The following is an 11980-nucleotide window of genomic DNA, read 5'->3' on the forward strand; positions in this document are numbered from 1 at the left end:
AAACCAGCCACTTCAACACTAATGATGAAAACCATTCCAGAAACCATAGACACCATCCATGACATGATTCTGGAAGACCAGTGAATTTCTGCTAAGGAATAGCCAAGGCTCTGAACATTCCCAGTTAAAGAGTTGGGTTGATAATTCACAATCATCTGGACCTGAAGAAGTTGTTTGCCAAGTGGGTCCTGAAATGTTTGTCTGCAGATAAAAACCATGCCCATGTGCAGACCTCTTGGGGAATTCTGCCACATTTTCGGCAGGATACTGATGTTTTCCTGTCCTTAATGGTGATGATGATAAGACGTGGAATTTTAAGAGTAATCCTAAGTCAAAAGAATGGACACACAGTGGCCTCCACATCTAAAGAAGTTCAGAGTGTAGAAGTTGTCATCCAAAGTAATGACATCTGTCTTCTGGGATAAAGAGAGGATATGCTTGTGGACTACCTTCTAAAGTGGCCTATTGTCATGGCTGTTTTATACAACACTTTGGGATAAATTCAGGAGGCATTGAAGTCTAAAATGTGCAGAAAGTTGACCCAAAGTGTAGTTTTCTTGCACAACAATTCTTCGTCCTACACAGCAGCTATCACCCAGAACAAATTGGCTGAACTGGGCTTCCAGGTGCTGGACCATCCTCCTTTGCCTGATCCGGCACCCTCCAACTATTATCTGTTTTCTAATTTGAATAAAACTTCAAGAGAACCAAATTTGATTCCACTGAGCTTTTTGAACTTTCACGCATGCGCCAGAATTTTGCAGGACGTGCAGATTGGAACAATGAATCTGCCCACAACTGAGGAACATGATCTGCGCAAGCATCGGTCTATAAAATTTCAGTGCATGCGTCAAAGCTCAAAGTGCTCCATGGATGACGTACACTGCTGTAACCCAGGTGGGCGGGTTTATGTAAAAAGCTCCAGCCATCCAGAAGAGATGTAATTGCAGTGGCTGATGCTTGGTTTGCAGCCTAACCAAAGGAATTGTATCTGGATGGGTTGAATAAGTTCCAACACCGCAGTCAATGTCTGAGGGGACGATGTACTATAACTGTGAAATTTCATTATTCTGTCAATTTTTTGTGGTCAAAGAAAATGACTTATCAGCACAAGTAAAGTGATCATGAACTGATGAGAGCAAGCGTTCTGGGTCATAGAGGGGTTGCTGAGTGGGGGAGCGCCCCTAGGACAGCTAGATGCCCTAATAGCACATAAATGCACTAGTCTTAATGAGACCACAAAGGCTTAATACTATGTTTTATTCTTACAGACATCGGATAGGATCAAAGCCATCAATGAAAAATATGATAGGAAAAAAAATGTAAGTATGAGTATAAAGTAAATGAGAACGCTTAATCGGTTTAGCTAGGATTGCAAAGAAATAAAAGCAAAGACATGTAGGAAGAAAATGGGAGAAAATAAATCTAAAGTTAATTACAGGACCTGCCGAGAACCAAGGAACCAAGGAAGAGGGAGTAAATTCTATTAAAGGTCATTAAACTCCTAAGCTAATAGACAAGATAGGGCAAGATCACCCATGACCCTTTTACATGGGCCGATAGTCGTTTAAAGCGCTGACATCACTGTTAACCCCTTAACGACCAGCCCATAGTCTTTTTACGTCCTCCCGAAGTGGGCTTTATTCTCTGAGGACGTAAAAACATGCGTCCTGCAGAGAATAAAGCCCCGTGGGCTCTGGACGTGACAGCTCCATGCTGTCGGTGCCCGCAGGTAGCCGACAGCATGGAGCTGTCATCCCGGGCTGTACAGACCCCCCCTCCCCCGGCATTGCAATCGGCGCTATCCGATGGATAGCGCCGATCGCAAAAAAGTAAATAAAAGTTGAAAAAAAGTTACATATTCAGCTGCCCTGATGGATCGGATCCATCGGGGCAGCTGAAATTACTCACCCGGGTCCGGCATTCTGCTCCCCACTCTCCCGATGCTCCGGGCCCCGTAGCCATCCTTCTGCGCATGCGCGCCAGGCGGCATTACATCAGCCGTATGCACAGAAGGCCCAGCGGCGTGGGAAATTTAAAATCTCCTGGCTCCCGGCTCCTGTAGGTAAAAAAAGAAAAGTTTCACCTCCCCTCAAGGATCGGATCTAATGCTGGACACATTCGCAGGAGCCGGGGAGCCCAGGAAATTTTAAATCTCCTTGCTCCCAGCGACCAACGGTTGCTGAGTGCTTGGAGCAGTGACCGGAGGCCTCGTTCAGCGGTCCCCGGTCACGTGATAAAGTAGCGATATAACATTAGGCCGGTCACACATGACCGGAGAGGAATTATGGGTTCTGCATGCGCTTGATCAGCGGTAATCCACGGATCAATCGCATGCATTGGATTACACAATTGCCCCCAATAAGTGGGTCGGAATTACGTAATCCACTCGCAGAAACAGAGCACGGCATGCTATATTTTACCGCGGATATCCGCGACCTAGAGCCCATTGTGCTCTATGACTGCGAATATACTCGCAGCCCATATGCAAACACATTGTGTACGAGCTGCGGGTACCCGGGTCATCTCTAAGCGACGGCGCGGGAAATAAAAACAAACAACAGTCTACTGCGCATGACCGCCTGTGTGAGTAGGCAGTTATGCGCAGTACATTACGCGGCCGTACGCAGGGTCATGGCCGGCTCACAGATGGGATCCGCTGCGGGCCTCCGCAAGTGGATTCTGCATCCGGCCGTGTGAGCCCGGCGTTATTCAGACCGCTACCTGTAATACGTAATTTACAAGAAGCCCCGGGAACGCTCGCCTTCCTGCAGTTCCAGGAGCAGCTTGTTGTGCGCCTTGTCTGTGAGACCGCCGCACCTCAGCAAAATTACAAGGCCTCACAGAGCGCCACTTTTTACACCCCATACCCGCCACTGAGGTCACAAAATACCCCCCAAAAAGCATGAGAGGAGGGGGGATACATGGTTTTCTTGCCCCATGTGCCCATCCCAACCAGCCTCCGTAATTACCCCTGTCTTCAGCCATAAAACGCAGTTTGTATTATTACCTTTATCTAATATTTAGGGAATGCCAAAAAATGGGGATGGCGGGGAGGTGATTATTTTTAGGAAGTCAATTTTTTCTCCGTATAAGTGGGCAATGGGGCCTGGAATTTATTCAGTTCTGCCCTGAAATCCAACGGGTGTTCCCTGCATTACAGGCCTTGCCATGTGTCCTGTAAGTAGATTAGGGCCACAATGGATATGTTTCTGAACACGGGACAAACGGGGGGATCCATTTTGGGGTGAACGTCTTCATTCCTATGTACACTATACAAAAAAAACCTGTTTTTAAATTGAGAAAATTGCCAAAAAATGAAAATCGTCATTTTTTCCTTCTGCTTTGCTTAGATTTATTCAAATACTGTGGGGTCAAAATACGCAGTACACCCCTAGATGAATTCATTAAGGGGTCTAGTTTTCAAAATGGGGTCATTTGTGGGGGTTCTCTGTCGTTTTGGCCGCTCAATGTCTCTACAACTGGGCAATCGTACCTCTAGATAAATTCGTTAAGGGGTCTACTTTTCAAAATGGGGTCACTTGTGGGCGTTCTCCATAGTTTTGGTCACTTAATGGCTCTACAAGTGGGCAATGGGGACTAAATCTCTTTCAAGCAAAATTTCTGTTCCGAAAGCCACCGGTTGCTCCTTTCATTTTGGGCCCCATTGTGCATACAGACGTAATACTAGGGCCACAATGGGTATGTTTCTGAGCACAGGACAAACAGGGGTATCCATTTTGGGGTGCAAGTCTTCATTCCTATATGTGCTGTACAAAAAAACTGCTTTTAAAATGAAAGAATTACCAGAAAAATGAAAATCGTAATTTTTTTTCTTCGGCTTGGCTTAGATTCATTCAAAAACTGTGAAGTCAAAAAAGTCATCGTACGCCTAGATAAATTCGTTAAGGGGTCTACTTTTCAAAATGGGGTCACTTGTGGGGGTTCTCCATCGTTTTGGTCACTCAATGGCTCTACAAGTGGGCAATGGGGACTAAATCTCCTTCAAGCAAAATTTCTGTTCCGAAAGCCACCGGTTGCTCCTTTCATTTTGGGCCCCATTGCAAAAATATGAAATTTTAGTTTTTCTCTTCTAAATTGCATTGACTCCTAAAAAAAACTGTGGGGTTAAAACACTCATGACACCCCTCAGTGAATACGTTAAGGGGTGTAGTTTTTAAAATGGGGTCATTTGTGGGGGTATCTATCATTTTGACTCCTATGAGCCTTTCCAATCTTGGCTTGGTGTAGGAAAACAAAGTGTTCCTCAAAATGCTGAAAAGTAATGTTAAATTTGTACACCTCCTAAATGGTTAAAAAAAACCGAAAGTTTTTCCAATGTGCGCCCAAAATAAAGTAAACGGATGGAAATATATATCTTAGTAAAAATTTCTATATTATGTTTGCACATATTTGAGATATTGCAGTTGGAAATGTGAAAAAATGACGATTTTTTCAAAATGTTCCCGATTTTTTCAAAATGTTCCCAATTTTGGCGCTTTTAATAAATAAACACAAATTCTATCGGTCTTTTTTTTTCGCCTAAATGAAGCACAACATGTGGCGATAAAACAATGTCAGAATCACTTGGATATGCAAAACCTTTCTGGTGCTTTTCCATGTTAAAGTGACGCATCTCAGATTTGCAAAATTTGGCCTGGTCATTAAGGCGCAAACAGGCTTGGTCACTAAGGGGTTAAGGTCATTAGTGCTCATGCAGAGCGTTTAGGCCGAAAGACTCGTTGGATTGCTGGCTTCTCGCTCAGCAATTCCCCTTCCCCGTGAAGGACTGAGCGGGTAGCATTTACAAGTAACATGAAGCCAATGATAAACAACCGCCAACGAATAGAGAGCAATTTGTTTGCATTTACACTGCACGATTATCACTCAACTTGATTCGTTTGTATGTGGGTCATTACTTAATAGATCAACAGCCTGTAGCTGAGTGCTCTGGAAGACACCGTGGTATCCACATAAGCTAAAGATACTCGTACAATATCACAGCACCAGTTCTCAAAGCTCACCGGACAAGATTATTTGAGAAACGCAACAGGAATAGGGTGACTAATAACTGTATGAATGTAATACAATGCTAGCAAATGAATGCAAGAATATACAATAAATTATATAACACCCACAAAGTATCATAGAAGGAAGGTAAGGATTGTGGGAGCAAGGGTATTATTTGATACAATTAGCGTCACATCCGACAAGGATGTTGCACAGATTACCAGGATGGGATAGGGAGACAGAAACACAGCAAAGCAACTGACCTAGAGCCGAATTAATCTATCCCTGATCTAAAAACTATTGGACCTGCCTAACAAGTGGAGCACCCGCCCTGAAAGGAGCAGCCCTGCAACAGGAACCTGGAGCTTCCCTAAAAGACTCTACATGAAATAAGAGAGGAAGACAAACCCCAGGAACACACTAAATCCATGAAAACAAGGCACTCTGAACAGAACAAATGTAGAAAGCAACCCAAACTAGCACAGAGCATATGTCCAAACACTCACTGACAGAACCGCAGGCTCACAAGAGCAGGATACAAGAAGTACAACCAGGGCTGGCGTAGTGAATCATGTGGGCTGGCGCTGATGTCACTCCGGACCCCTGCCATCTGCCAGCCTCACAGTCAGGCTGCACCATGCACAGAAACACCCAAAGAGGGACGTCACTGTATAGCTGCAGGTAATTGGAATGAACCTGTAAGCACATCCAGGGAACATAAACCTCTGTTAATACTGGATGCTGAGAAGCACCATTGACTGAATCTTCCGCTTCGTTTCGTAGTTTCCAGCCGTTAATCAGTTAACTGAATTTGCAGCAGCGTCCTTGTGAGGAATGTGTGATTCTCGGAGTGCAGTTAGTCTGGAACGCACTTCCGTATTACAGATGTGGGCCAAAATCCGGTAGTGAGTCGCCAACTTGAGGCTGGCTTCCCACATGGCGTTTGGCGTGCGGCACTAACGCGTTTCTGCAGCGCTTCTACTGCATTTAATTGCCCTCTGAAAATGCAGTCTGAATGGGTTTTACCGCACATCGCCATGCAGTGTTCAGTCGCGCGGCTTCTACAGGTGTGTTTTCAATATGTTTCATTTGTTGAAGCTGCTCAGTGAAAGCTGCATTGCAGAACCAGCGCCACGTCACAGTTTAACCCCTTGAGGACACGGCTATATTGGGCATAAGGGCACAACGATTTTTGGAGGATTTCATTTCCACCTTTCAAGAGACATAACTTTTCTTATTTTTCCATCCATACGGCCGTATGAGGGCCTGTTTTTTTGTGGGGCAAGCTATATTAATTATTGCTACCCTTTTTGGGTGCATATCATGTATTTTTATTTTTTTTTTTAGAGCAGGGAAAGTAAACACATCAATTCTGCCTATTTTTTTTTTACAGCGGTAATCATACAGCATAAATGACACTGCCACGTCCCATAGGGACACCCCAGACACTGGACCAACATGAGGAGCTGGGAGGGTTAAGTGATGGTTTGTCACGGCGGCACTTGCCAGACTTTCACAGAGGGATGACACGCAGTCAAGGCCAGAGCGGGATTGCAGGCCACGTCGACACCCCTAGGGTAGGGAATGCCAAGAAACAGAATGAGGGGGGTTGTAATTTTCACGGGTGACGCCACCATTCCCACACACCGGTATGCTACATGGTGGAGAATAACCACAGACACTGGTTTATAGTACCTGGGGTCCCCAGGAACGGTTAGGGCCCGGTATGCACTTTACTTTGAATAACTTTGACAAAACAATTATTTCACAACAATTCAGGAACAATTCTTTACAGTGCAGGTAAAGAAAGAAGGCCAGAGGTCAGAGAGGATACACAGGATGAAACTGGTCCTACAGTCCACGTTATCTGTCAGGTACCGCTCCTGAATTTGGAGCAATCCGGAGGAGGAATTGGCACCCCGCACTAAAGACGCGTGGGTGTGGCTTGTAGCAAACTTCTGCACGGTGATCCTGACTTTGCACAGCCGTGTAGGCAAAACTTGTAACTTTAAATTAGTACCTCTGCACTGGGTCTTGTCAGAAAAAGTAATCACTTACAACGGCTCTCTTAGGCTTAGGGATCACTCCACTCACATCCAAGATGCAGTCACTATGGGATATCTCTCCTCCATCTTCACCACAAGGAAGCTGAAGGTGCTTTCATGTGGCTCTGTGTTAGGTGGCACTCAGGTAGCAGACAAGATGGAATTCCTATTCTTACCCTCACTCACACCATATGACATGACAGACTGATACATTTATATGCAGGCAATGATTTTATTAGAATTAACCTCTCAAGTGCTGCAGCTGTGCAACACATACACTGGATATAACAAGACAGGCTTGCACAGTGCATCCACATAAGGTAAGCATATATGACATTTATGCAGGGGACCAGAATGATGTGCTGGGCCACTACAACACAATACATTTTTTCTCCGGGTTGGTACGACTGCAACGATACCAAAAACATAATTTTTGGAGGGTTTTCTGCTTCTGCACAATAAAACCTCTTTTTTTTGGAAATTGTAATTATTTTTACATCGTTGCATTCAAAGTTGCATAACGTTATTCTTCCATGGATGAAGCTCTGTGGGGGCTTGTTTTCTGCGTCATGAGCTGTAGTTTTCAGTTGTACCATTTTGGGGTACATATGGCTTTTTGATCACTTTCATTGCGCTTTTTGTGAGGTATAATGAATACAATCGGTAACAGCCGACTCCCGCTCTCTTCTGATCTTGCACCATCCACATGTTGTTGTAAGGTTACGTCATTTTGCGTTAAGTACCCTGCTGCCATGACATAACCTTACGTCATGTGGCTTTAAGGGGTTATCCAGGAAGCCCCGCCGGGATACAACGGGGTTGGAGAGGAAGCGCTGCTCCAATCCCTGTGTAGTGGCTGGTGCTCATAATTGTAGGCGCAGTCAATAGGGTCCGTCCTACTCTGTTCAGTTCCATCATAAGATTCCCCTCCCCCCTCGATGCAGATGTGAAAGCAGCCCAGAACAGACAATAGAACATTCCAGGCCGCTCTGGTCTCATTAATGATGCTAGAATGATCTGGGGATTGAACCTTGAACTTTGGTGCAGTCAGACATTCCTAAGAGTGTTTAGTCATCCGACTCTTTTCAGGGGAGGAAAGAAAATAATAGAATAAAAGTTAGAACTATGTAAAGTTTTGCAACGCGCCATAATTAGATAATTGTACTTATGTGTTTCTCTCAGGATCCTGCATTCACAGAAAAACAGGAACGTTGCATCTATTTAAAGGGGAAGCTGAGCCACATCAAGAGGCAGATCCAAGCCTACGATCACCACGAGGGAGCCGTGTACTTCTGAGCACCACAATGACTCTAAAGCCGTTTCATAGTTAGCGGACCTGCATTTGCTTTACAGAGTATTTAATTATGACGCAACTCAAAAGTATTAGCGGGACTCAGAAGTGATGACGTCACTAATAAGTTATGATGCGTATACAGACATTTTTATATATTGATGTATATATGCAATTATTTTTTCAGCAGGCCTCTACAATATCTACGATCACCTACTACTTACACAAGCGTATCTGCGCGCACCCGAGCACCATGTATTGGCAGAATGAATGATGCTTTTTTGCATGCGCATCGGTGTATATCTTGCTGGTTTGTTTGTACGCAAGACATGCGCATTACAAAAAAATCACCGATGCTCCCAGCCATGGAAATAGTTAACTAGTCTAATGAGTTGAAGATTTGTTCTTCTTCCTGTGCAATTGCGCAGTGTTTCACACATTTCTGTCTCCCCATTGACTTTTATGGGGTGTTTTGGTGCGCAAATCCACAGAAAAATGTAGCGTGCTGTGGTTTTTTTGTGCAACTGAAATGTGCAGGTAAATACGTGCATGGGAATCAATGATTGCTATTCTCTGCCTACCGCGCAATTCTGCCCATATGGAGCCGGCCTAACACTTTACCAGTATAATTACCTGAACGCCTCAGTCTGACGCTTTGATGACCTTTTGGTTAAAGCCTTGTGTACAACTGGAGCCTTGCGGTCCGGAGCTCACGCGGAGCCCATCTGTGCTCTAACCAACCTGATGATACTGAGGGTCTCGCCAGACTCTTCCCGCTGCGGAGCGTATTTGTGCATGAACCAGTCAAGTCTTTTTTTTTACCATTTAAACTTCATGTAAAGATAGGGCCTGAGCCATCTATTCTCGCAGGTATAAAAACTACGTGCGAGGCTGACAGGGCAAGGCCTATGTTTTCTTTCGCATAGGAATATCGCTTGAGAAACAAAACCATGGAAATCAATCGCTTCATTTTGTCACGTTTTGCGGGCGTGGATTTTACGCCCGCAAAACATTCCAAAAACTCAGTCGTCTTTTTAAGCCCTGAAACTGAGATTTTTCTTCATCATGCAAAACGTAGGCATTTGCAAAGACCCCAGATGGGGGCGCTATCTACTGCAGCAACATTTGTCAGATTCCCAGTACCTGCAGATGTAAACAGAGGCGCAGCTAAAGGCTCAGGAGCTCGGATGCAAAAGTTGAGCATGGGGGTCGTTCGGTCTCCTAAGAAGCTCCTTGATGCAACGCTAGCAGGTGGGGGCATTGCTAGAAACAGGCAGAGGCTAAATGTAGGGGCCCTAATGCATAATCTGTAATATGGCCCCCAACCATCAATGTGCCATTTATAATATTGGTCTTTTGCTATATGATAGGGGAGCCTTTGGGCCCCTAAGGCTCCAGGGCCCGGTAGTGACTGCTACCTCTGCACCCCCTATAGCTACGCCCCTGGATATAAGCAGTAGTGCACATTGGCGAGTGTTTTAATGCCAATTCTTGCATATAGTATTATATTTAAGGTTCTGTGTTTTATAGCGTTGGTTTACTAAATCTTTTATTAGTAGCTCTGTGGATGGCGCCATAATCGCAGCGCCGGCATCCTGGGGATGAATCTGACTAAGGATGACATCTGCATGCAGTTCGTGTGGATTTGGATTGGGACCCCCAGCGGGAACGGAGCCAACATGAGGATGATCCATGTACAGTCCGCAATAAACTCCTTTGTTATCTGGCATGATATATTATTTATATTACATATATGCTTCTGAGCAGGACGTAAATATGTAAGTCAGGTCAGGTCTACTAAAATACACTAGAATACTGTGGAGATCGAAGTTCAGTTTGGTAGAGCTGTGAGAGGGCCAAATATTGTGTCCCTGAGGGCTCTTTCACAAGAGCGTAGCGATTTTTAGTCAGTCGTGTCAAGGCCTGTATGGGCGCACAAATCTGCCGTTTGTGCTGCCGTTCAGACGGCCTGGGTCTGGCGCATATACGCCGAGCCCGGCTTGTTGTCGGGCGGGGTCAAACAGTTTAGCCCTGCTAGACTGCCTCGCCTTTTCCGCCCCCTCGCCGGCTCTTGGCAAGGGTAGGGCGCGGGACATGGCAGGAGCTTGTGTGTTAAGCTCCCGTCCCCTCTCCACCCCTTGCCAGCAATGGGAGGGGGCAGGATGGGGTGGGAGCTTAGCAACTAGCTCTTAACCTGTCCCTCCCCCTACCCTTGCCTGAAGCCAGGAAGGGGCAGAGAGGAGAAGGGAAGCGGTTGGGAGGTTAGCAGACACACTGCTAATCTCGCTCCCACATCCCTTCTCTGGCAGCTATCATTGGCTCCCATCGAAGTCTATAGGAGCCGCCGATGTATTACGGACAGAAAATAGTTCCTGAACTATCCTTCCTGGCCGCTGTAAAAGCCCCCGGCCGACTGCCAGCAGAGCGCTTTTACGCCGCGGGAATGCGTCCATCTGAACTGATGCATCAGATGGGCAGCGTATATCAGCCGGGTGTGAAAGCATGGCCAAAATTCGCCTGCGTGAACAAAGCCTAAGGCCGAACTCACATAAGCGTAATATTTGTACCTATATTTGCACACCCAATACTCAGTGAATAGAATAGAATACATCGCTTTCAAGGGGTTTGTTCACATGCATGTATTTTTCCTTTCAGCCTTACTGGCTGCGGTGCTCCTACATAAACGATGGCCGACCCTCGTCCTGCACATACTGGCTGCGGTGATCCTACATAAACGATGGCCGCCCCTCGTCCCCCACATACTGGCTGCGGTGATCCTACATAAACGATGGCCACCCCTCGTCCCCCACATACTGGCTGCGGTGCTCCTACATAAACGATGGCCGACCCTCGTCCTGCACATACTGGCTGCGGTGATCCTACATAAACGATGGCCGCCCCTCGTCCCCCACATACTGGCTGCGGTGCTCCTCCATAAACGATGGCCGCCCCTCGTCCTGTACATACTGGCTGCGGTGCTCCTACATAAACTATGGCCGCCCCTCGTCCCCCACATACTGGCTGCGGTGCTCCTACATAAACGATGGCCGCCCCTCGTCCCCCACATACTGGCTGCGGTGATCCTACATAAACGATGGCCGCCCCTCGTCCCCCACATACTGGCTGCGGTGCTCCTCCATAAACGATGGCCGCCCCTCGTCCTGTACATACTGGCTGCGGTGCTCCTACATAAACGATGGCCACCCCTCGTCCCCCACATACTGGCTGCGGTGCTCCTACATAAACGATGGCCGCCCCTCGTCCCCTACATACTGGCTGCGGTGCTCCTACATAAACTATGGCCGCCCCTCGTCCCCCACATACTGGCTGCGGTGCTCCTACATAAACTATGGCCGCCCCTCGTCCCCCACATACTGGCTGCGGTGATCCTACATAAACGATGGCCGCCCCTCGTCTCCCACATACTGGCTGCGGTGCTCCTCCATAAACGATGGCCGCCCCTCGTCCTGTACATACTGGCTGCAGTGCTCCTACATAAACGATGGCCACCCCTCATGCTGCACATACTGGCTGCGGTGCTCCTACATAAACGATGGCCGCCCCTCGTCCCCCACATACTGGCTGCGGTGCTCCTACATAAACGATGGCCGCCCCTCGTCCCGCACATACTGGC

General features: G+C 46.7%; 1 protein-coding gene across 1 annotated transcript in view; it reads left to right on the top strand.

The window, feature by feature from the left end:
* LOC136627142 (MARVEL domain-containing protein 2-like) overlaps positions 1–8449 on the top strand; it is a 28456-nt gene extending 20007 nt beyond the window's left edge. Inside the window, exons 4-5 of the mRNA XM_066602079.1 lie at positions 1272–1322; positions 8238–8449. Coding sequence (XP_066458176.1) covers positions 1272–1322; positions 8238–8351 — 165 coding nt within the window. The 3' untranslated portion in view covers positions 8352–8449. The remainder of the gene's footprint in view (positions 1–1271; positions 1323–8237) is intronic.
* The last annotated feature ends 3531 nt before the right edge of the window (positions 8450–11980 follow it).

This window comes from Eleutherodactylus coqui, chromosome 5 (genome assembly GCF_035609145.1).
Source record: "Eleutherodactylus coqui strain aEleCoq1 chromosome 5, aEleCoq1.hap1, whole genome shotgun sequence".
Lineage (NCBI taxonomy): Eukaryota > Metazoa > Chordata > Amphibia > Anura > Eleutherodactylidae > Eleutherodactylus > Eleutherodactylus coqui.